This window comes from Schistocerca cancellata, chromosome 5 (assembly GCF_023864275.1).
Source record: "Schistocerca cancellata isolate TAMUIC-IGC-003103 chromosome 5, iqSchCanc2.1, whole genome shotgun sequence".
Classification (NCBI taxonomy): domain Eukaryota; kingdom Metazoa; phylum Arthropoda; class Insecta; order Orthoptera; family Acrididae; genus Schistocerca; species Schistocerca cancellata.
In genome coordinates, this window is record NC_064630.1 from 138,936,011 (window position 1) to 138,963,217 (window position 27,207).

At 44.3% G+C, this 27,207-nt stretch overlaps 1 protein-coding gene across 2 annotated transcripts in view; it reads right to left on the reverse strand.

Moving 5' to 3' along the window:
* LOC126187302 (alpha-1,6-mannosyl-glycoprotein 2-beta-N-acetylglucosaminyltransferase) overlaps window positions 1-27,207 on the reverse strand; it is a 455,066-nt gene that overhangs the window by 38,464 nt on the left and 389,395 nt on the right. For both annotated transcript variants that reach the window (XM_049928295.1, XM_049928294.1), the window contains exon 3: window positions 4,352-4,600. In XM_049928295.1, the coding sequence (XP_049784252.1) occupies window positions 4,352-4,600 (249 nt within the window). The remainder of the gene's footprint in view (window positions 1-4,351; window positions 4,601-27,207) is intronic.

Here is a 27,207-nt window from a genome sequence, read left to right on the forward strand (position 1 = left end):
GAGTGACTGATGGGAATGAAATTCGAGGGGAAAATTAACGTCCTCAGCAACTGTTGCCATTTTTACTGCCTTATAATTTTGCGCACTTTTGAGTAAACGCGGAAATTGCTGCAATAATCGAAACTTCCGAAGTTTATCGGCATGACTGCATAGTTTTGAAATTATTATGACAGAAAAATACTGACGAGTCAAAAAGTTATGACGTCTGCCCACTGCGACATTGAATGAAACCTGGTAGCGATACGATAAGGGATGTACATATGTAAACCGAGAATAGACGAATGGGGAAGCTTTCTAGCGACGATACGGGCTGCAAATGGGAAAGATCCACTGGCATACGCGACTTTGACAAAGGGAAGATCGTTATGCCCGGCGCCTGAGGACGAACATCTCAGAAAATGGGTGGCTGTTCGCGTATTACCAGGGGCGGTGGCAAGGAGGGGGGGGGGTTATGGGGGCTATAGCCCCCCACCCCATTCCCCAATGGACTATAATATTACACTGGATAAAATGACTTCAGAAATCAGCGAATATATTACTTTAACAAAATGGTTCAAATGGCTCTGAGCACTATGAGACATAACTTTGGAGGCCATCAGTCCCCTAGAACTTAGAACTACTTAAACTTAACTAACCCAAGGACATGACACACATCCAAGCCCGAGGCAGGATTCGAACCTGTGACCGTCGCGGTCGCGCGGTTCCAGACTGTAGCGCCTAGAACCGCTCGGTCACTCCGGCCGGCTTACTTCAACAGATTCAGAAGGAGAGCTGAAACTACGGAAGAAAAAGTGAGTTGATGAAAATAAAAGACCTGAAACAACTGAAGATTTAAAGAACTGTGACAAGCAGATTTTCTGAAATGTATATGTTTTACTTCAAATATTTGGGACTATTCCTGTCACTGCAAGCACTCGTGAATGAAGCTTCTCTACTTCGAGACGAATAAAGACTTATTTGCGTAACACAGTGGGCAGGTAACACTAAATGGATTGGCTCTTGCAAATATCCATAAAGTAAGAGATATGGACATTGAAAATATCATTGACATTTCAGTAAAAAGAAACAGAGACGAATGAGCATGACAAATTGGGCAGAAGACGGAAATAACCAGTGAAATTTGTAACAGATTTTTTTTTTTTTATATCATGTCAAGTTCAAGTTTTTACATTCATGTCATCTTCTGTATCCAGAAAATTAATAAAAACTTATTTGTTGTAAGTTGACCTGTTTTACGGTTTATGTAATTTATAAAATCTCCCACGTTAAAACATGTTTTTTTTTTACCCTGAACTCCAAAAAATTTACCAAAAACTACTTTAAGCAACACCGATTTTACCAATTTGTCGGCCGGCCGCGGTGGTCTAGCGGTTCTAGGCGCTGAGTCCGGAACCGCGCGACTGCTACGGTCGCAGGTTCGAATCCTGCCTAGGGCATGGATGTGTGTGATGTCCTTAAGTTAGTTAGGTTTAAGTAGTTCTAAGTTCTAGGGGACTGATGACCACAGATGTTAAGTCCCATAGTTCTCAGAGCCATTTGAACCATTTGAACCAATTTGTCGGTGGAGGACTCTCCTTTTGTTCAGCGATATTCCATTCCCTCAAATCGCTACCCCCGCATTAGGCCCCTCCCCTTGACCGGCTTCTAGAATCGCCTCTGCGTATTACTATCGTGAGCGTCTGTAGAAAATGACTGGGGGCCGATGAAATCACGAGTAGGCGACAATGTGTTGGACAACCAAACCTCATCACAGAACTTAAAGCTCGCTTTGACCGCTGTGTAAAGCAGAATAGGAGGCAATGTGAGGCAGATCTGACAACATATCTGGTGCAGGCAGGAGTGTTTCAGACCACACCGTTCAACGCACTTTACTGAACATAGGGCACCGTGGCAAACGATCCCCACGTGTTCCTATGTTGCGCCCTTCGTCAGTTACGATTACAGTGTGAACTGGATCATAAATCAATGGGACGTCTAACTTGGTCTGACGAATCACATTTCTTGTTACACCAGGTTGTCGGTCGTGCCCGAATACACTGTGAACAGGGGAACGGCTAGTTGAAATATGCAGCGTGCAACGGATGCACTCCAGTCGGGGGCAGTGTTATGTTACAGGGGACCGGAGCTTCCATAGGAGCTGTGGCAGTAATCGAAAATGCCCTGAGAGCTGTCAACTATAAGTACGCTTAAAATCAGTTGCGACTTTTGACAGTTCAGTAGGGAGCGGGTGGAAGGAAGTAGTGATGGGCTAAACTGCGATTTTCCGATATCAGTAATTTCTGTGAATGCTACTTTTGAGTATCTGTTATTCTTAACTGTGATTTGTTGCAGTTAAGAATCGCAGTTAAGGAATCCAGGTCTTGTATACCTCCGCACTCTACCACTGCTATTTCTGCGGCTTCTGTGACTCTTGCGACTTATGACCGTATGAAAAAGTTACACTTGTTCACACAGAAAATTGCATCTCAACAAAAAGGTCATTAGTAAGTACGTTTTACATTTGTTCTTCCGTTGGCTTTACTTTTGTATAAAAGCAACAATTGTGGAAATATTAATAGTCTAATAAATATGTAAGTAGCCATACAGTACCGTAATAGTTCGTGTTTAGAAAACGAATTCTGACGTATTTTTATGTTCACAGGTATCCGAACTACATTTCAGTCACTCAGTAAAGCGATAATTCAAAATATCATTGTCAACAGATCTGGAGAAATTGCCACTACGTCTTTACACTGTCTTCGTCAGACGAGAGGTTAGTTTCTAAGTGTTTCGATGAACCTAATTACCTAAATGAGATCGTTCTTGCAAATGTGAAACATCCCCTAACTATCCACATCAAGACTCTTGAGAGAGAATCGTGAAGATTCAAGGCAGCTCTTAGAGGATTTGCAGTTAAAAAGTGCCATAATTATGAAAGATGTGTGCAGAATGAGTGATTGAACTGTGTTTAATTGGAGTTGTTAATGCGATTTTAAAGGAATGATAAATGTTAAATACAGTGCGTGAATAATGAAAATCTCATTTTCCCATGTTAAGCCGTCCTATACCCAGGAAAAGCTTATTTATGTAGGTGGTTGTAGTGTCGGCAAAAAGTGTTTGTGTGTGCAGTTGCCATGTAGAACACCAAGTGTAAAATTTTTCTCCAGTCTTGAACTGTGTCGGAACAAAAGTGAAACATTCATATGACTCAATAATATTGTTTTCATTTCATTACACTTAGACAGATGTCTGAGTTCTGCTGCGTTAACATTGCAAAGTCTTGCAGGATGTGGAGTATTAACCAAAACTGTCATATTGGAAGTAGAATCAAACACATTTTTTAGGTTACTTGTCTCCAGATGATATTTTCTGGAGAAAAAGGCAATGCTGCTTCTTATTGCTATAATACATTCAGGGTCACAGCCGAGTTTGACCAACCATAACTGGTGCTGAATGTGCATGTCGTCATATAATATGCAGACAGTACATCGATCTCGTGAGGCACAAGGTTCTTATAACGAAGTACGGACGTCGGTCAACAGATGGCACTAGGCAAAGAATGTTAAGTGCGTTTTGTATTTGCTACTTTCGAAAGGAAATGTCTTGAAAGGAGGATTTAAGATGAACATCAACAAAAGCAAAACGAGGATAATGGAATGTAGTCGAATTAAGTCGGGTGATGCTGAGGGTATTAGATTAGGAAATGAGACACGTAAAGTAGTAAAGGAGTTTTGCTATTTGGGGAGCAAAATAATTGATGATTGTCGAAGTAGAGAGGATATAAAATGTAGACTGGCAATGGTAAGGAAAGCGTTTCTGAAGAAGAGGAATTTGTTAATATCGAGTATAGATTTAAGTGCCAGGAAGTCGTTTCTGAAAGTATTTGTAAGGAGTGTAGCCATGTATGGAAGTGAAACATGGACGATAAATAGTTTGGACAGGAAGAGAATAGAAGCTTTCGAAATATGGTGCTACAGAAGAATGCTGAAGATTAGATGGGTAGATCACATAACTAATGAGGAGGTATTGAACAGAATTGGGGAGGAGTTTGTGGCACAACTTGACAAGAAGAAGGGACCGGTTGGTAGGACACGTTCTGAGGCACCAAGGGATCACAAATTTAGCATTGGAGGGCAGCGTGGAGGGTAAAAATGGTAGAGGGAGACCAAGAGATGAATGCACTAAACAGATTCAGAAGGATGTAGGTTGCAGTAGGTACTGGGAGATGAAGAAACTTGCACAGGATAGAGTAGCATGGAGAGCTGCATCAAACCAGTCTCAGGGCTGAAGACCACAACAACAACAAGATGATGCATGATGATGATAACGATGATAAGAAGAAGGATCGGACTCATCCAGTCTGCTGACTTGCCTGCACGACTATGATGAGCGTGTCATTCTGAACAGGCCCGAACACCTCCTCGTTGTGGATGGTCTGCATCTCGTTGTAGCGCTCGATGCTGCGCCGGATGTCGGAGATGTTGGGCCTGGGGACGGGCAGCCCCGCCGCCGCCGCCCCCGCGCTGCCGTTCGCTGCAGTGCCTGCCGCCGCCGCCGCCCCCGCCCCCGCCGCCACCGTCGCGTTGCGCCGCGGCTTGGGCGTCAGGAACTTGTGCAGCACCTGCGGACCCACACACCTGTCGTTCAGCTCGAGGGCGCAGCACAAAAGGAGATGGCAACAGCTGGCGCATCGCATCAGTCACGCACTCTGAAAACAATTGTTGCAGTATGTCTCTGCTGGGTGCTTAAAAAACTACTGGACGACTATGGGGCTGCATGTCCACAACCATATTAGATTAGATTAGATTAATACTAGTTCCATGGATCATGAATACGATATTTCGTAATTATGTGGAACGAGTCAAATTTTCCAATACATGACATAATTAAGTTGTTGTTGGGATGTTTAAGGGGGACTAAACAGCGAAGGTGATCAGTCCCTAATTAAGTTAATTTAACAACATAATTAAGTTAATATTTGGAGGGCAGTGTGGAGGGTAAAAATCGTAGAGGGAGACCAAGAGATGAATACACTAAGCAGATTCAGAAGGATGTAGGTTGCAGTAGATACTGGGAGATGAAGAAGCTTGCACAGGATAGAGTAGCATGGAGAGCTGCATCAAACCAGTCTCAGGACTGAAGACCACAACAACAACAACAACAACAACAACTTTCTTTATTTATTTTTTGTTTTTTAAAACTTTTTATATTTTTTGTTTGGTTTTTCTTTTTTTCTTAATTTATATCTAAAAATTCCTCTATGGAGTAGAAGGAGTTGTCATGCAGAAATTCTTTTAATTTCTTCTTAAATACTTGTTGGTTATCTGTCAGACTTTTGATACTATTTGGTAAGTGACCAAAGACTTTAGTGGCAGTATAATTCACCCCTTTCTGTGCCAAAGTTAGATTTAATCTTGAGTAGTGAAGATCATCCTTTCTCCTAGTATTGTAGTTATGCACACTGCTGTTATTTTTGAATTGGTTTTGGTTGTTAATAACAAATTTCATAAGAGAGTTTATATACTGAGAAGCTACTGTGAATATCCCTACATCCTTAAATAAATGTCTGCAGGATGATCTTGGGTGGACTCCAGCTATTATTCTGATTACACGCTTTTGTGCAATAAATACTTTATTTCTCAGTGATGAATTACCCCAAAATATGATGCCATATGATAGCAACGAGTGAAAATAGGCGTAGTAAGCTAATTTACTAAGATGTTTATCACCAAAATTTGCAATGACCCTTATTGCATAATTAGCTGAACTCAAACGTTTCAGCAGATCATCAATGTGTTTCTTCCAATTTAATCTCTCATCAATGGACACACCTAAAAATTTTACGTTAGCACAAGACTTTCGAAAAATACGGGGGGCTTCAATAAGTAATGCAACACTTTTTTTCTCGGCCAGTTTGGTTGAAAAAATGCAGAATTTATTCTGAGACATCGTGGAATATTCCCAGTACAGTCCCTACAGTTTCATGAAGTTCCGCTGTACGAAGCCTTCAAAATTGCGTCTGTAACAGAGGTGCGTTCCAAGCAGAGAGCTGTCATTGAATTACTTCTGGCGGAATACCAGAGCATCGCAGATATTCGTAGGTGCCTCCAGACTTGGCAGTGATCAAAAGCACGGTGCGTCATCAGGCGAGGCATCTGTCATTATCGCAACCTGTCTGATATCCCGCCTGCCCGCCGACCGCACACAGGTGTGATTCCTGCAGTGTTGGAGCGTGCGGAAACTCTCATTCGAGGTGATCGACGGATCACAATCAAGCACTTCGCTGATAAACTGGACGTTTGGCAAGTCTGCACACCCGAGAAGAGCTCACAAAACTTCATTGGAGTGTTCTTGCTGATGCACCCTACAGCCAGCACTCGCACACTCCGACTTCCATTTGTTTGTACCAGTGAAGGATGCTCTCTGCGGAAACCAGTATGTGGATGACGATGACAAACTCAATGCTCTATTCTTTATCGATGGCACCTCAAATGGTGATAAACATCGAAAATACTTTGAGGACAAATTCCCATATTGAGTGCAGACTTACGACAAACAGTGTCGTTTCAACATGGTGGTTGTCTAGCACTTTATTCTGTAGCAGCACGCAAAGTACTAGATCGCGTGTACAATCGGCAGTCGACCGGCAGAGGCGGTCTTGTATCTTGGCCTAGAATATCGCCAGATCTTGCTTCACCTGACTGTTGTTTGGTGGGTTAGTTGACGAGCGAAGTTTATGAAGCGCAGACAACGCGCGATAACATGATTCGTTGTTAACACTAATGCAACAATTTACGAGGTGCATTCAAGTTCTAAGGCCTCCGATTTTTTTTCTAATTAACTACTTTTTTTCTAATTAACTACTCACCCGAAATCGATGTAACTGGCGTTACTTCTCGACGTAATCGCTCTGCAGACGTACACATTTTTCACAACGCTGGCGCCATGATTCCATGGCAGCGGCGAAGGCTTCTTTACGGGTCTCTTTTGACCACTGGAAAATCGCTGAGGCAATAGCAGCACGGCTGGTGAATGTGCGGCCATGGAGAGTGTCTTTCATTGTTGGAAAAAGCCAAAAGTCACTAGGAGCCAGGTGAGGTGAGTAGGGAGCATGAGGAATCACTTCAAAGTTGTTATCACGAAGAAACTGTTGTGTAACGTTAGCTCGATGTGCGGGTGCATTGTCTTGGTGAAACAGCATACGCGCAGCTCTCCCAGGACGTTTTTGTTGCAGTGCAGGAAGGAATTTGTTCTTCAAAACATTTTCGTAGGATGCACCTTTTACCGTAGTGCCCTTTGGAACGCAATGGGTAAGGATTACGCCCTCACTGTCCCAGAACATGGACACCATCATTTTTTCAGCACTGGCGGTTACCCGAAATTTTTTTGGTGGCGGTGAATCTGTGTGCTTCCATTGAGCTGACTGGCGCTTTGTTTTTGGATTGAAAAATGGCATCCATGTCTCATCCATTGTCACAACCAACGAGAAGAAAATCCCATTCATGCTGTCGTTGCACATCAACATTGCTTGGCAATATGCCACATGGGCAGCTGTGTGGTCGTCCGTCAGCATTCGTGGCACCCACCTGGATGACACTTTTCGCATTTTCAGGTCGTCATGCAGGATTGTGTGCACAGAACCCACAGAAATGCCAACTCTGGAGGCGATCTGTTCAACAGTCATTCGGCGATCCCCCAAAACAATTCTCTCCACTTTCTCGATCATGTCGTCAGACCGGCTTGTGCGAGCCCGAGGTTGTTTCGGTTTGTTGTCACACGAAGTTCTGCCCTCATTAAACTGTCGCACCCACGAACGCACTTTCGACACATCCATAACTCCATCACCACATGTCTCCTTCAACTGTCGATGAATTTCAATTGGTTTCACACCACGCAAATTCAGAAAACGAATGATTGCACGCTGTTCAAGTAAGGAAAACGTCGCCATTTTAAGTATTTAAAACAGTTCTCATTATCGCCGCTGGCGGTAAAATTCCATCTGCCGTATTGTGCTGCCATCTCTGGGACGTATTGACAATGAACGCGGCCTCATTTTAAAACAATGCGCATGTTTGTATCTCTTTCCAGTCTGGAGAAAAAAAATCGGAGGCCTTAGAACTTGAATGCACCTCGTACATCGGAAATATTTATCAGTCGTTTCGAATCACCCATGTGTGGATAAATATGTGCACCAAAGTGGATGGCGACATTTTTTAGTTCTTATTGTGAAACAATCATTACAAACAATTACCCCGTTGGTGAGAGGTAGAGACACACCTCAACGACAGCATCCCGTTGGTTTCAGGTGAGAGGACACACCTCAAACAACTTTCTTTCCACAATTACTGAAACCGTCTCGTTACAGTTTTTATTTTTCTCGAGATAAAAACCGTTTTTGAACACAACTATGTTATTTGTCAATAGAGCACCATACATACAACGATAAAAGTGTTACATACAAAAATTACGCATTTTTTTCCATGGAACGCGAATCTACAATACAATAAGAATGAGGTGTTTCTGTTCAAGAATTCAAAGCTTCTTCCCCGCCCCACCTCCTGGGGATGGAGCACTGGAGGGAGGATCAACACTGATACAGCATTCTTAAAAATATTGAACAAGCATTTTTCCGTCCTGTAATCCGATGCGTAGTTTTTGAGATATTTTGTTATCTCAAATAGCTCACTCTACATCTTTGCACGACTTGCAGAGGGAGCTACATTAACAATAGCTGTTCACAGTGGTGTTCTCCAACTTCCACGCAGGCAGATATCGTTGAACGAAATTATGTCATATCTGTTCAAACAATTCTGGTGTATTTCGAATAATGTCGCTGGCGGTGAGACCCTCTTCAGTCTCAGCAGCCCTTGTGTGTTCAACTCGATTTCTAAACTGAAGGAAACACTTCACGGCATTCGCTCCAGAACTGCTACAAATTCGTTGGGCAATAGACCGCACCGCTCGAACTGTCAACACAACTAGCACTGCTAAGAGTATCCTACGACTTCCACATCGCTGGCAACAGGTTAAACACAATACTGGTGACTGCTTTGAAGGTCAGTAAAACTTTGAAACATGTATGTATTTTGTACGAGCTGTAAATAATTAGTTGCCACTATTAAAGTTCCAACCCTCGTACTTAGCGGGAGACACTGCTTTCTAGACATTTTTACGCGCTCACTGTGCGCTCAGAACAGAGAAGAGCGACGTGACGCAATCGACAGATATGTTAGAGACACTGGCCAACAAGCATGTGCAACGCTTCATCGGATTTTAGCTGTGATTTCCATTTCGCATCCAATCGGACTTTACTTTCCGAATAGCCTTCGTAATTCCCGCCGTGCTGTTATAATCACGTCAGGAACCTCTCCACATGAATCACATGAGTACAAATGACAGCTCACCCACTGCACTGACATTTTATACCTTGTGTACGCGATACCACCGCCATCTGTGTAAGTCTACACCTTGACAACTATTGAACTAGATGCAGAAAACAAGAAACGTAAATTACTTACAAACTATGGCGTGCACACGCTTTATTCAACATGCAAACGCCACAACAGATATTCGGATTTAGGTTACGACATGTTAGATATGCCTGCCATCATTGGTGATGATCTGGCGCAGACGAACTGCGAAAGTCTGCATGACCCGCTGTCGATGACTCCTGAGTGGCTGCTTTCAGCTCAGCAATGGTTTTGGAGTTATTGCTGCACACCTCTTTAATATAGTACCACAAAAACGAGTCACTTGTGTTCAGATCCGGAGAATGCGGCGCCCAATCGGGGCCCTTGCCAGTGGCTTTTGGGTACGCCAGAGCCACAATGCAGCCCCCAAAGTGTTCCTCCAGGACACAAAATACTCTTCTGCTTCGAAGGGGTCGAGCTCCGTCTTACATGAACCACACCCTGTCGAAATCAGGAACACTTTGGATAATGGGGATGAAATCGTCTTCCAAAACCTTCACGTACCGTTCGGTAGTCATTGTACCATCAAGGAATATTATTATTCCGTGACTGGACATTGCACACCACACACTCACACATTGAGGGTGAAGAAACTTCACAATCGTGAAATGCGGATTCTCAGTCCCCAAATGCGCCAAATTTGCTTGTTGACAAACCCATCCAAATGAAAGTGGGCTTTGTCGCTACACCAAACCATGCTAATTACCATCATGCGCGACGGCTGGTGTGGCCGAGCTTTCTAGGCACTTCAGTCTGGAACCGCGCGACTGCTACGGTCGCAGTTTCGAATCCTGCCTCGGGCATGGATGTGTGTGATGTCCTTCGGTTAGTTAGGTTTAAGTAGTTCTACGTTCTACGGGACTGATGACCTCAGATGTTAAGTCCCATAGTGCTCAGAGCCATTTGAACCCATTTCCCATCATGCACTGCACCCAACCATGCTGCCTGGACATCCTAACACATCCCGTTAAGAAGTTATGGCGATTTTATTTCATATAGTTCAATAACTGTCACCTTTTATATCGCTATCCCAAGACTTTTGTCACCTTGTATATTTTGATCACTCTTCACAGCTGTAGCATGGGGGGGTCTAAGAGGCAGGTACGTATACGGAGAGTACTGAGCATTCCGTATCTGGTGAAACAGGCTTCACCTGAGAAAAGTAGACGGGCAGGAAAATGATAATGGTCCTTAAGGGTCTTCAGCTCCTTAGCTCGAGACATGCGAGATCAACAGTCATTAAGAATTTCTGCTTGCATAATCTGTAAGTGGCAGAGGTGTGGCTGCTGCTGCTTTCCACACAGTAATGGGTGGGATGTCCAAGTTGGTTGACACTGATGGCATCTCCTTCAAGGCTTATCATGCAAGCTCATTGCTGCGCAGGTTTAGCTGAGCGGTCTAGGGCGCTGCAGTCATGGACTGTGTGGCTGATCCCGGTAGAGGTTCGAGTCCTCCCTCAGGCATGGGTGTGTGTGTGTTTGTCCTTAGGATAATTTAGGTTAAGTAGTGTGTAAGCTTAGGGACTGATGATCTTAGCAGTTAAGTCTCATAAGATTCCACACACAATGGAACATTGGCAAGCTCGTTAGAAGTCGGGTGTCCACATCGTTTGTTGGTTCTCCATTTTTTTTTTGTATTGGAATAGCGACTCTCCTGTTCCTCTTAACGAGTTGAACAGCAGAACACCTACACTTCGGATGTCTCCTATACGGGTACTTGACCCCCATAGAACCTGGACAGCTTACATTTGCTTATCCATACATGATACTGTGTGTGCTAATTTCGTGCCGGCGCAAGCTGCCACCAGTGCACCAGTCCGCAAAGAGGTTGCAAGAAGATCGATAACAGGCACTGAATCAAGAACGCCTATCAGGAGAGAGGCCAAAGACAGACTCACAAGCAACGAGCTGCCAACGCCCTCTCGACTGCCAGTATTTAGATCGCCGCGGCGGACTGGAGGGCCCAGTCAGCCCATTCAGTCACAGGCAGTCAGCCCAGTCGCAGTCGGAGACGCAGTCGCAGTCATTCATAGTCACAGCCTCTATCTCAGAGTCAATCAGTACATAGCGACCAGAGCAGAATACATTGACGGACTTGCATTTCACCAGCAGTGAGGCTAACGTGGACTATTACGGAAGAATTTGTACCACAACACATGGACTAGCTTAAAGATAAGTTTCTTTCTGTTCTGGTAAATAAAGAACCCTGTTAACACGTGTGCAGTTGTGTTGTAGAAACAGGATACCGGCCACCAAACAACATCCTCTTCCTTGCTTTCCCTGATAAAAGATTCTACAATGGCAACGACGACACAAAAAATTTCGTGGAAGAATGTAACGCCATTTCACTCGGTCAACGACTGTACATTACAGTTCGTAAACACAGAATGCAGTTTTATTGACCTTTCATTTATTTATTGTTTTGTTTCTTTCTTTTATTTCATTATTGCTGTACGCCTGATAATGTTGCTCATGCAGAATTTTCTAGAATATAACATTACTAAGTGCCTATCCCGTAACCCAGTATGAGTTGCCGGCTGTCTGCGTAACGGCTCCCAGCGGCAACGAAAAGTTATTTTTCAATGTTTCGCGTAATTATTGACCAAATTTAAAATGCAGTCATAATCTGCTCATTAAGAGGTATAATCTTATGTTAAAACTTTAACACTACAAGCCAAGTATTACTGTTAGGAACTGTGTGAAACTTATTGGCAGATTAAAACTGTGTGCAGGGCCGAGACTCGAACTCGGGACATTTGCCTTTCGCGGGCAAGTGCTCTACAATCTGAGCTACCCAAGTACGACTCACGCCCCGTCCTCACAGCTTTACTTCTGCCAGTACCTCGTCTCCTACTTTCCAAACTTTACAGAAGATCTCCTGCGAAACTTGCAGAACCAGCACTTCTGGAAGGAAGGATGATAAAGGCTAAGCCATGTCTCCGCAATATCCTCTCTTTCAGGAGAGCTTCTTCTGCAAGGTTCGCAGGAGAGCTTCTGTGAAGTTTGGAAAGTAGGGGACGAGGTACTGACGGAAGAAAAGCTATGAGGGCGGGGCGTGAGTCGTGCTTGGGTAGCTCAGATGGTAGAGCACTTGCCCGCAAAAGGCAAAGTTCCCGAGTTCGAGTCTCGGCCCGGTACACAGTTTTAAACTGCCAGGAAGTTTCATATCACCGCACACTCCGCTGCAGAGTGAAAATCTCATTCTGTTAGCAACTGAGTGTTTTTCTTGAGACATAGTAACTGAAAGCGCGCAAATACGCGGACTTTATTTGTCTAGTCTTTGAAAATGAGATCGCTTAGCGAGTTCCATCACACTTTAAACATAATTTCAAACCTTTCCGAAACTTTTTTTCGCTGCCCCCTCCCGCCCACACACACAGAATGATGAAGCAAAAAGTCTATTGGTTACTACATTTTCGCTGTTCGCGCAGTGAATCTTTAGCATCAAGCATGAGATTTAAATTTATTACTTCTTTTCTACTAATTCTATTCGCGACATATTTTGCGGACAGTATCCACATATAACGTTGAACGACCTGCAAAATTGTACGACATATAGTTCTTAAGATACGACGTGATAAATAGATGTGCGAGAAAAACTAGCTTTCCTTAAAACAGAGCTACTGATGCTGTTCTACACATGGGAGATCGCTTCTTTAGGGAATCTAGAGAGGGGTGGGGGTCTTCTGGTTTTTATACTAACAAGATGCGCGCTAACTCAAGTGCAGGAGGATTTACTGCCATGCGTACGGTCGGGATCTTTCGTTCGCTTCTGGAATAGATTTTGATGTTGAACTAATTCCAGTACGATTTGATCTCGTACGTTAATCAAGGAAACTATTCAGTTATAGAATTCTCATTTCTGTTGGTGTTTGCAAAACGTTAATTTTATCAACTTAGCTAAGCTAAAGTTGTTTTCGCCAGTCAAGTAGGAACATTTAATAGCCATCACTAGGATCTCTATGCTCCAAATAATATTGATTAGCATGGGCGCAGGGATATTGTAATAATTGTGACCCTAGCCGTAGTTACTTCGACTCCAGGAGAAAGACTGAATGACAGACGAGCAGGGGTGTTGCGGCCTTCGCATTACGATTAGCCGTCTCAGGACACTGCAGTACATAACTGTCCCCACAACTCACGATGGTCGCGTTTGAACGATTTCGCTTCTCTGAAAGTTTGTATTACCATCATAGAAACATCCAGTAATATTGTGGGCATCTTCGTAGCTCAGATTCGACGAGTTTGCCGTGTAGGGAACCCTGTTTCGATTCCTGATATTAGAATAAATGTCTTTCTGGGAGGATCGTAACGTGGAGCACCTTAACTGAATGTTGGCAGTGACTGAGCGGTTTATGAGAGAAGTAACGGATACGGTTTGGGAAAGCCGACATTAGTGACTCGGGAGTCCATACTGACATTTAATGGCGTCATTTAGCAGAGGGTCACACATCGGCCAATGGGCCGATCGTGGAATTGTATTGTTATTAGAAGGATATTTTTGTTCAAATGGAACGACATGCTCTTATGATGGCTCAAAAATGGCTCTGAGCACTATGGGACTTAACATCTATGGTCATCAGTCCCCTAGAACTTAGAACTACTTAAACCTAACTAACCTAAGGACAGCACACAACACCCAGTCATCACGAGGCAGAGAAAATCCCTGACCCCGACGGGAATCGAACCCGGGAACCCGGGCGTGGGAAGCGAGAACGCTACCGCACGACCACGAGCTGCGGACTCTTCTGATGGCATTCGATAGGTCTCGAAAATGGGAGTATAATGAGACAACGCTTGATAGGGTTTGCAGTTAAACATTTTGTTAAAGCACGCTGGAACTGTGCTACCGCTGCGACAGAGTCTGTCGGCGAAAATCAGATTAACATCGAGTGCCGCGCAAACACAAACTAATGGCGCTCTGCCGGCGCGTTTCGGACTCTCATTATCCTGGCACGCAGTAACAAGCATTACAGAACTGCACTCTTCATCACGCGCTATTGAATGTCATAGATAAAAGGCAAAATATTCCAGAAAAAATCCAATTACCTCAATAATTCGGCACGTGAAAAGTTACGAGATCCAACGACACTCTCCTATTTGCAAACTGTAATTCGTTTAAGGCCGTGTTTTGATAACTGTAACCGTTGATGAAATAGTGAAGATGTAACCGTTACACGTAACGTGCTTTATTAAAATAGTAGGGACCAAACTCGTATACCCTTCAGGGGTAGCCCATTTGATGAATTTGAAATAATATGATAGTTGTTGATGTATATATTTTTGCAGGACACAGCTGCAGAGCTAGGCTACGTCTATCTCCAAAAATATTGCTTTACATAATACGAGGTGTATCTAGAAAGTAAGTTTTCCTTTTTTTTTTTTTTTAAAAAAAAGCAAGATAGTTACATGATAAACTTTATTGGGAACAGGTACAGAAAAGTTTGAGCTATTTTTTGACATAGTAAAAGAATTGAGACACTTGTCATATTTTGGGATTAACTTCTGTATTCCTGTGTCGTAGAAGTCTGCCGCCTGTGAATGGAACCAGCGTGTGACAGTGGTCTTCAGCTCTTTGTCGTTGTGAAAACGCTAGCTGGAGGACACGAATTTCTTGTGGTGCAAGAAAAGGTGGAAATCGCTGGAAGCAAGATCAAGACTATATGCTGGATGATCAAGCAGCTCCCAGCCAAACTCCTGCAAAACAGTTGCTGTGAGCCGAGCCGTATGCGAACGAGCATTGCGACGGAGCAGCACAACACACGGAGTGATTCCACGCCTCTTGCTCTGAATGGCATGTCGCATTGTCGCATTGTTTCACAGTAAGAGTCAGCGTTCACTGTTTCACCTCTGGGCAGGAAGTCAATGAGTAGAATGCCCATCTTGTCCCAGAACACCGTGCACATCCCTTTCTGCACTGCCACATTCTGTTTGAATTTCGTCTTGATCGCTGCTTGGCTTCCAGGGTCAAGTGAGAAATCCACGTCTCATGGCCCATGACGATCCTGCCGAGGAACTCGTCTCCATCATCACGATACCGCCACAGAAATGTCAGTGCTGACCCAAAGCGTTTCGTTTTGAGCTCGGTTGGCACCCACACGGCACACAATTTCTTGAATAGCACGTGCTTACTGACAGTTTAACGCAACATGGATAGCGATACCTGCGGGAAATTGCGCTGATATCCGTAATCGTAAAGTGACGATTCTCCAGGACGCGCTGCCGCTCCACTCACCTTATTATGGACACTTTGACGACTTCAGAAAAAAAAGCATACACCAGCGACGCACCATCTGTTTGCTCATGATGTTCTGCCTGAACACCTGACAGAGCTGACGGTGAATTTCGATGGGCGCTTTGTGCGTTAAGGAACCACATCATAGACCGAACCTCGAAGGTGGCGGGAGAACGAATAAGAGACGCCTTTTCGGGGCACTGCTGCCTATGTACTGGCACCAGGCGGGACCTGTCCGGCCGGCATTTGACTGTCACGTCATAGATCTGTCGCGCACGCGTGATTTTCCCGGTTAAAAATATCTACTTCAAAGGAAACAACATCGGGAAACTTACTTTCTGGATGCGCCTCGTATTTACTGATAAAATATGTAAAGGAAAAATCGTTGCCAAATTGGATCCTGAAGCTTCGTACGTAGACCATGAAGTAAGTCACAGGTAATCAGCGAAAGTATTTCTTCGGTTCGACGAATAAGGAACAAACGCCTGTCAGTGTACGTGAAACTTCGGCATGAAGAACGCAGCCTCGCTATCGTGTTAGTTCTTTCACTGCAAACAGTTGCTCTTCCCGTCTGAAGGGTCGTCACGAACTAGCGAAGCCGAAGCGAATGGTGGTTATTGCTCAAGACAAACGTGAAGTCCTTTGTAATTGCATCCAAAGGGTTACTTATTACTGCATAATGCTTCCTGCAGCACGTTTTGAGTTTTACCTGCCTCAAAGGCAGCGTGATATTCTAGCAGCTGACATCATTTTACGCGGTAATTCGTAACTCACGATGCTGATGCAGTGTATGCCATGAAGGACTTCTAGAGGAGACATCTAGAAGAATGTGACTAGCTCATTTTATACGAGCCATCCTATAGAACGAGTTGCGCACTGGTTAAGACGCTGGGCTCGTATTCAAAAGGCCCCCTCTGGTAATCCATATTTAAGTTTTACGTGATTGTCGTAAATCCGGGATGGTCCCTTTGAAAAAGTGCGGCTGATTCTCTTCTCTACTCATTTCCCAATCCGAGATTGTGCCCCGCTTCGTTTCTAATCACCTACATGTCGATGGGATGCTTAACCGTAATACGACGTTGCACTGTCTGTGTTATTCCGAACTACGATGTTAGAACTTTACGTCGTAATTCGGAATAACACAGGCACTGCAATCTCGTATTTATCCGCCGACACCAGATAGCGACTTTAAGTAAAATGTCTTTCGTATACGGGAATATACATAATGGATGTGCGAGTACAGGATGTCGACACATGGTTGACGACATACGGAAGTTTGGGTCTGACCGTGAGTTGCTCGGACAGCCAAATGGTAAGGCGACCGTTCGCGAAATCCGTATTCGAGTCTTCGTGCGGCACAAATTTTCATTGTCATCAGTCCATTATACAGCTGATTGTAGTCCATATTCGCAACTGCGAATACATTTCATATGTTTAACCCTAAATCCTCATTCCTTCCGAACTATCCCCAGTGAAATCAACAAACAGATTTTTTTTTCAATAAACTGAAGCATGGCTGGAAGAAACAAGTCTGGATAATGGCAGAACGTTCTGGCGGAATGGGGGAAGTAACCTGGTAGTTCAACAGATGTTTAGAAAATGAAATATCTCGTAGTCCTACAAGATGTAGTATTGCTCACAACCAGAGAAAGTTCCTGTAAGCATACGCCTGACAACAAAAAAACTCAAACTCGTTCGAATATACCTATGAACCTTCAGATATGCTTACATGCATGGTGTCCAGCAACGTGTGCTTGTGGTCGTATGGCACACACCAACGCCTTTCAGTGTTTTTCATAGCCAGACGAGGCCAAATGAACGATGAAGACCCTACTGGACGTTTTAGAGACTAGCGACTAGACGAAACCACCGCTTGCTGAGGGTTGGGTGCGGTCATTTATAATATGTGTCGTGCGAGGCCTAGAAGGTGAGATGATTCTCCACCAGGCATAAACTAATGAACTCTATCTACCCTATCTAGCATTGTGGTCTTCCGTCCGAGGACTTGTTTGATGCAAGTATCCACGCTAGTCCATTCTGTGGAAGCTGCTTCATCTCTGCGTAACTATTGCAACGTGCATCCACATGAAGCTGATTACTGTATTCAAGTCGTGGTCTCCTTCTGCAATTTTAACAGCCCCCCTCCCCCCCATAATCCATGCACACACACACACACACACACACACACACACACACACACACACACACACACTTCCTTCCTTTACAAAGTTGACGATTCCCTCATGCCTGAGGAAGTGTCCTATCAACCGACAGGACACTTCCCTTGTTCTGTTCCGAATATCTTCATTAAAGTCAGCTGTGGCCGAACATTGTATTGATACAGGGCATTCCATGAATTACAGAGACGTGAAGATTTTAACATCCACCTCTTCTTTTTGGGAATGTGTCTTCTGGGAAGCTATAGAGATTAGATTAGCTAATAATTTAAATAGAGATAATGGTTTTGATTTGGGCAATGCATGGAATCCGGCTCTTGGGGTAATTAAACAGCAGAGAAGTCGTCATGGTGTCACCGCCGCCGATCGTACATCGATAAGCGAATCGAATGTCTGTACGCCTTCACCTCAGGCGGCGCATGTGTAAACGTATTTCCCTGACGCCAACCAGCATCTGTGACCCGCAAGCGCAGTACCGCCGCGGTAGAGCATATAAGGCCGCGCTTGGTATCTTGTCGTCAGTCATGTGACTCGCTCTGAGGATGGCCGGACGATACGCGGCCGAAATATAAGTGGACGAAATTTTATTTGCGCGGCTGCATGCCCGAAATTTAATGGACTATTCATTACGCCACTAGAAGCTGAAAATGCACACCTGCATTAAATATTCGATCTACCAATCTAATTTTCAACATACACTATTGGCCATTAAAACTGCTACACCAAGAAGAAATGCAGATGATAAACGGGTATTCATTGGACAAATATATTGTACTAGAACTGACAAGTGATTACATTTTCACGCAATTTGGGTGCTTAGATCCTGAGAAATCAGCACCCAGAACAACTACCTCTGGCCGTAATAACAGCTTTGATACGCCTGGGAATTGAGTCAAACAGAGCTTGGATGGCGTGTACAGGTACAGCTGCCCATGCAGGTTCAACACGATACCACAGTTCATCAACAGTAGTGACTGGCATATTGTGACGAGCCAGTTGCTCGGCCACCATTGACCAGACGTTTTCAATTGGTGAGAGATCTGGAGAATGTGCTGGCCACGTCAGCAGTCTAACATTTTCTGTATCCAGAAAGGCCCGTGCAGGACAAGCAATATGCGGTCGCGCATTATCCTGCAGAAATGTAGGATTTCGCAGGTATCGAATGAAGGGTAGAGCCACGGTTCGTAACAAATCTGAAATGTAACGTCCACTGTTCAAAGTGCCGTCAATGCGAACAAGAGGTGACCGAGACGTGTAACCAATGGCACCCCATACCATCAGGCCGGGTGATACGCCAGTATGGCGATGATGAATATACGCTTCCAATGTGCGTTCACTGCTATGTAACCAAACACGGATGCGACCATCGTGATGCTGTAAACAGAACCTGGATTCATCCGAAAAAAATGACGTTTCGTCATTCATGCACCCAGGTTCGTCGTTGAGTACCCCATCGCAGGCGCTCCTGTCTGTGATGCATCGTCAAGAGTAACCGCGGCCATGGTCTCCGAGCTGATATTGCATGCTGTTGCAAACGTCGTCGAACTGTTCGTGCAGATGGTTGTTGTCTTGCAAACGTCCCCATCTGTTGACTCAGGGATCGAGACGTGGCTGCACGATCCGTTACAAATGGTTCAAATGGCTCTGAGCACTATGGGACTTAACATCTGAGGTCATCAGTCTCCTAGAGCTTAGAACTATTTAAACCTAAGTAACCTAAGGACATCACACACATCCATGCCCGAGGCAGGATTCAAACCTGCGACCGTAGCGGTCGCGCGGTTCCAGACTGAATCGCCTAGAACCACTCGGTCAATTCGGCCGGCCGATCCGTTACAGCCATCCGGATAAGATGCCTGTCATCTCCACTGCTAACGATATGAGGCCGTTGGGATCCAGCACGGCGTTCCGTATTACCCTCCTGAACTTACCGATTCCATTTTCTGCTAACAGTCATTGGATCTCGACCAACGCGAGCTGCAATGTCCCGATACGATAAATCGCAATCGCGATAGGCTACAATCCGACCTTTATCAAAGACGGAAACGTGATGGTACGCATTTCTCCTCCTTACACGAGGCATCACAACAACGTTTCATCAGGCAACGCCGGTCAACTGCTGTTTGTGTAGTAGAAATCGGTTTGATCTTTCCTCATGTCAGCACGTTATAGGTGTCGCCACCGGCGCCAGCTTTGTGGGAATGCTCTGAAAAGCTAATCATTTGCATATCACAGCATCTTCTTCCTGTCGGTTAAATTTCGCGTCTGTAGGACCACCACGAAGATAACGTGCTACAGATGCGAAATTTAACAGAAAGCAAGAAGATGCTGTGATATGCAAATGATTAGCTTTTCAGAGCATTCACACAAGGTTGGCGCCGGTGGCGTCACCTAGAACTTGCTGACATGAGGAAAGTTTCCAATAGATTTCTCATACACAAATAGCAGTTGACTGGCGTTGTCTGGTGAAACGTTGTTGTGATGGCTCGTGTAAGGAGGAGAAGTGCGTACCATCACGTTTCCGACTTTGATAAAGGTCGGACTGTAGTCTATCGCGATTGCGGTTTATCGTATCGCGACATTGCTGCTCGCGTTGGTCGAGATCCAATGACTATTAGCACAATATGGAATCGGTGGGTTGAGGAGGGTAATACGGAAAGCTGTGCTGGATCCCAACGGCCTCATATCACCAGCAGTCGAGATGACAGGCATCTTATCCGCATGGCTGTAACGGATCGTGCAGCCACGTCTCGATCCCTGAGTCAACAGATGGGGACGTTTGCAAGACAACAACCATCTGCACGAACAGTTAGACGGCGTTTGGAGCAGCATGGACTATCAGCTCGGAGACCATGGCTGCGGTTACCCTTGACGCTGCATCACAGACAGGAGCGCCTGCGATGGTGTACTCGAGGAGGAACCTGGGTGCACGAATGACAAAACGTCATTTTTTCGGATGAATCCAGGTTCTGTTCACAGCATCATGATGGTCGCATCCGTGTTTGGTGACATCGCGGTGAATCCACATTGGAAGCGTGTATTCGTCATCGCCATACTGGCGTATCACCCGTCGTGATGGTATGGGGTGCCATTGGTTGCACGTCTCGGTCACCTCTTGTTGGCATTGACGGCACTTTGAAAAGTGGATGTTACATTTCAGATGTGTTCCGACCCGTGGCTCTACCCTTCATTCGATCCCTGCGAAATCCTACATTTCAGCAGGATAATGCACGACCACATTTTGCAGGTTCTGTACGGGCCTTTCTGGATACAGAAAATGTTCGACTGCTGCCCTGGCCAGCACATTCTGCAGATCTCTCACCAGTTGAAAACGTCTGGTCAATGGTGACCGAGCAACTGGCTCGTCACAACACGCCAGTCACTACTCTTGATGAACTGTGGTATAGTGTTGAAGCTACATGGGCAGCTGTACCTGTACACGTCATCCAAGCTCTGTTTGACTCAATGCCAAGGCGTATCAAGGCCGTTATTACGGCCAGAAGTGGTTGTTCTGGGTACTGATTTTTCAGGATCTAAGCACCCAAATTCCGTGAAAATGTAATCACATGTCAGTTCTACTATAATATATTTGTCCAATGGATACCCGTTTATCATCTGCATTTCTTCTTGGAGTATCAATTTTAATGGCCAGTAGTGTACAATGTTTCGCCTGTACGGGAGTGTACATAATGGATGTACGAGTACAGGTTGTAGACGAGTGGTTGACGACATAAGGAAGTTCGGGCCTGGCCGTGATTCGTGCTCGGATAGCCTAATGGTCGGGCAACAGCTCGCGATAAGTGGGAAATCCAGGTTCGAGTCCCATCCGACACAAATTTTCATTGTCGTCATTCCATCATACAGCTGATGGTTGTCTATATTCGCAACTACGAATCCATCTCATGTACATAAATTTATATTCGATGTTAACCAATTTAGGCCATTCAGAAACGCTTTTCGTACTGTTGCTAGTCTGTATTTTATGTCTTCTCTACTTCGACTATCGTCAGTTATGTTGCTGCCCAAATAGCAAAACTTGATCGAAAACAATATTAATTTTCGTCAGTATCACAAGCACATTTTTTTTTCGCGATTGTCGGCTTAATTATGTTTAACAAACCACCTACAGGTCTGCCACCACGGAACTAGTCGTTTGTACTATAAGCTTCCGTAGATCTAATACGGTAGTAGTGGAAGGTCTGAAGTAGTTCGTTAAATAAACTTAAACCCGTAATTGCCAAAACAAGTTCTTGTATGAAGACGGGAATTCATATTTTGTTAAAGTAATGAGTGATCACGTGTTCACCTGTTTACCTGTCTTTTCACATGGACTACGTCCGTTGTCTTTCTGCATGTGTAACATTTTCCGGCAGCGAACGTAGTGTGCCTTGCAGAAATTCTTGATAAACAGCATCTGTTAACGTCTTCGGTCAAGTTTTCGGACCTACTAGTCTGTAACTCACAATTCCCGCCAACACGCCGCTATGAATCGGAGAAGATGCTTATCGTCAGTTGCCGGATGTCGTTATCGCGAGATGTGTCTCTCTGTGGTAATCCCTCTTCATCTGTAAGTAAAATGCGAGGTGCTAGCTGCGGATCTTCGGCGCCTTATCTCATAAGGAATCGCCACTACTGCATAATATGACAGTGGGCTTGAAGTCGGACCGTATGTGCGCTGTATAGATTAACTGCTCATGCAACATTAACAACGCAAGAGCTGATACATGCAGCAGCTGCAGTTCTTCTCACTCTATTTTAGGATCGTCTTCCGCTCCCCCCCCCCTTTCCATATTTAGCATGTGTACTGTGTGGGACTCCTACAATTCCTTATTCTTAGTGAAAATTACTCTACTTCTGTAAATTACTGGAATAATACTCCTGTTTTTAAGGCGGAACCTGGTATTACGTCTATCGTTCGGCGTTTATGTTAAGGGCCTACTGATTAACACACTGGCATGTCGAGATTTCAAGTGGACTAACGAAGACCACAGTGCATCATATATTAGTCCCATGTTTACTCATCTGTGCGAAGTGTCTTTCAGGTGTGTTCACTTGCCACATAGTTTCATGCTCGTTAATAATACGAAATATGGAGGAAGAGATAATGTAAACAATTACAGGCCTATACCTTGCCACTAATGGTTTAGAAAGTTTTCGAGAAGGCAACGTGTGTGTGAACGGCAACATACCATAGTACATACACTTCGTTCTCACACTTGCTTTTTGTCTTAAAGTAAGGATCATCAACAGATAATTCAACTTATTACTTTGTTTTAGAAACCCTTGCAGTGATAAATGAAAAGTTGAAGACAGTAGACATCGGCTTCCATTTTAACAAAAGAATTTAAGTCTTCCGACCATGTTATACTAATGCATAAGCTGTAACATTAGTGGCACAGCAGAACAATGATCGATGTAACGTCTACAAAACAAGAAAAAGAACTATGTCTAATGTCAGCAAACAGAGAACATACTTTAAACTGACTGAGGATACCACATGCATACGTTGTGGGTCCGTTGCTTTTTTTTTTTTTTTTTTTTTTTAAAAATATGCGTCAATGATCTGTCAAACATGATACGTGATTCAAAAAGTTTTGTTTGCTGATGATACAAGTCGCATTGTGAAAGACAATTTCTCAAATAGGCAGGCTCGACGCCACCAGAATACAAACTGACATTTAAATGCGACAAAATACAGTGCATACAGTTTGTGAAACAAAACTCTCACACAAGCGAAGTCTTATTGACAAAAGGTGGAAAAGTAATGAGTGATGTCGAGCATTTTAAATAGTTACGACTGAAAGCTGGTTGAAAAGCGTTCTTAGCAGTATTTCTTTCAGGGGGTGCAGCAACTAAATGCTGCTGTCTTTACCATGACACTGATTTCCACTGTGCCTGACACTGAAACGCGAAAACTTGTTTATTCTTCATTATTTAGTATATTCTATGGGATCATATTCTGGGGCAACTGTGAGCATTCACAAAGAAATAAAACTACTCGCATTGTCAATGCCGGTGAACATTAGGCTGAAAAATTATTTGCACTTGGTTAAAATCTTTTGATCTTTGAACAGGAAGGTATGGATAAATTCTGCAAGTTATTTTTTTCAATAGCGTTCCAAGAGAACTGAAAAATCTAGAGTGATAATGACCTATATCTAAATTACGTTCAAAGACTTCGTTGGGGTACATTTTTTTTATATTGAGCAGGAGACCATCCTAGCAATTTAGGGACTTGCATTGTAAAGCATTGTTTGTTGTCCATTCTATTGTAATCCATTTTTAAAAATTTTCGTGATTGTCTACACAGTTTTTTAGTGATTTATTTCTTGACTCTCTCTATGACCAAATAGCTTTTGGAATCAGCTAATAAACCGCTTCAGTTGTAAAATATTTATTTGTTCAAATAAATCTTTTAAAACTGAAGCGATTTGTTATCTCATTCCACTGTGCTCAGTTGCGGATGTCCTGTCAACCAAATTTTATGCAATTACCTTTTGCTCAAATGGCCCCACAGAACATGATGAAGTACAGTTGGAAACGTCACTGGCTAAACTAAAAGCGAGTATCACCTCCGACACATCCACTACGAAATAATAGGTTTCCATTTATGTGGTTTTGCCCCGTGGAGCATACATTTTGTTCTGCCATCTGTGCAAACTCAACACGGTACGTGCGGAATGGCAGAACGAGGAAATCGTTAAAGCTGCTGTGACCACAGCCAGTGGACATATTAAAAGAGAGGCAAACAAATCACTCAAAATGAACAATGGAAGGCAACATACGCTACCGAGTACTGACCATTTTTGACGCGAGTAAAAAAATCCGTATCTCAGAAGATAGTTCCTTGTAGACAGACGCTCAACGCAATGCTTTTTTTACTATTTTTGATTGCGGGGCACTTTTGAAACAGCCTATATGCAACTGGCGTGTAGTCCTAACCGAACAAACCGTTTCGTGGTGGATAAGAAGAATGGCGTTCGCATCGCAGTGTCGCTTAGGATCTCACGGAACCTCCGTTCTGTCGACCATTTCGCCGTACGTCGGTGTACTTTTCTTGTTCTAGCAGTAGAGCGGTGTATAGCGCGTGTCCACAAGTTTCCTCGAGCTTCAGCAGAAATTGCTCTTGCGAATTTGGCTAGTTAAAACTTAAGCAGTGGGGACCTGCTGTGCGGTGCATCACGGGCGGAGTTCACAAGATGTCAGATGATGCACGTCGTAAAACGCCCAAGTTTGCAGTAGGATTTTATCTTGGGTCAATAGCGGGCCCCTGACGCAGAAGACGCAGTGTCAACACTCCGATCTCCATCCGGGCGACCGGATCCCGATCCCCGCTGCAGCCATCTTACACATCTTGCTTTCTCGAGGACTCGTAACCTAGATAATTTACTGCATGACTATTAAGTAAGAGAATAAACTTCAGGCGGTGATTCCTGACAGGAAAAGGAACAAAAAAGCTCATATCAACTATGTCCAGAGTGTGCAATACAACGATTAGTACTAACACCTCCGTCCGTTGTACCTCTTTGACTGGAGTAGAACTATCTTGAGTGACGAGTTCCACTTCGAATTGAGCCCCGATTACCAGCGAGGAGACCGCGGCTCGTGGTCTTGCGGTAGCGTTCTCGCTTCCCGCGCACGGGGTCCCGGCGGGGTCAGGGATTTTCTCTGCCTCGAGATGACTGGGTGTTGTGTGCCTTTCATCATCATTTCATCCTCATTCACTCGCAAGTCGCCGTAGTGGCGTTAAAGAACTTGTGGAGCGGCGGCCGAACCGCCCCGCGAAGGGTCTCCCGGCCACCAATGCCATACGCTAATTATTACATCTACATCTACATTTATACTCCGCAAGCCACCCAACGCTGTGTGGCGGAGGGCACTTTACGTGCCACTGTCATTACCTCCCTTTTCTGTTCCAGTCGCGTATGGTTCGCGGGAAGAACGACTGTCTGAAAGCCTCCGTGCGCGCTCGAATCTCTCTAATTTTACATTCGTGATCTCCTCGGGAGGTATAAGTACGGAGAAGCAATATATTCGATACCTCATCCAGAAACGCACCCTCTCGAAACCTGGCGAGCAAGCTACACCGCGATGCAGAGCGCCTCTCTTGCAGAGTCTGCCACTTGAGTTTGCTCAACAGCTCCGTAACGCTATCACGGTTACCAGATAACCCTGTGACGAAACGCGCCGCTCTTCTTTGGATCTTCTCTATCTCCTCCGTCAACCCGATCAGGTACGGATCCCACACTGATGAGCAATACTCAAGTATAGGTCGAACGAGTGTTTTGTAAGCCACCTCCTTTGTTGATGGACTACATTTTCTAAGGACTCTCCCAATGAATCTCAACCTGTTACCCGCCTTACCAACAATTAATTTTATGTGATAATTCCACTTCAAATCGTTCCGCACGCATACTCCCAGATATTTTACACAAGTAACTGCTACCAGTGTTTGTTCCGCTATCGTATAATCATACAATAAAGGATCCTTCTTTCTATGTATTCACAATACATTACATTTATCTATGTTAAGGGTCAGTTGCCACTCCCTGCACCAAATGCCTATCCGCTGCAGATCTTCCTGCATTTCGCTACAATTTTCTAATGCTGCAACTTCTCTGTATACTACAGCATCATCCGCGAAAAGCCGCATGGAACTTCCGACACTATCTACTAGGTCATTTATATATATTGTGAAAAGCAATGCTCCCATAACACTCCCCTGTGGCACGCCAGAGGTTACCTTAACGTCTGTAGACGTCTCTCCATTGATAACAACATGCTGTGTTCTGTTTGCTAAAAACTCTTCAATCCAGCCACACAGCTGGTCTGATATTCCGTAGGCTCTTACTTTGTTTATCAGGCGACAGTGCGGAACTGTATCGAACGCCTTCCGGAAGTCAAGGAAAATAGCATCTACCTGGGAGCCTGTATCTAATATTTTCTGGCTCTCATGAACAAATAAAGCGAATTGGGTCTCACACGATCGCTGTTTCCGGAATCCATGTTGATTCCTACAGAGTAGATTCTGGGTTTCCAAAAACGACATGATACGCGAGCAAAAAACATGTTCTAAAATTCTACAACAGATCGACGTCAGAGATATAGGTCTATAGTTTTGCGCATTTGCTCGACGACCCTTCTAGAAGACTGGGACTACCTGTGATCTTTTCCAATCATTTGGAACCTTCTGTTTCTCTAGAGACTTGCGGTACACGGCTGTTAGAAGGGGGGCAAGTTCTTTTGCGTACTCTGTGTAGAATCGAATTGGTATCCCGTCAGGTCCAGTGGACTTTCTTCTGTTGAGTGATTCCAGTTGCTTTTCTATTCCTTGGACACTTATTTCG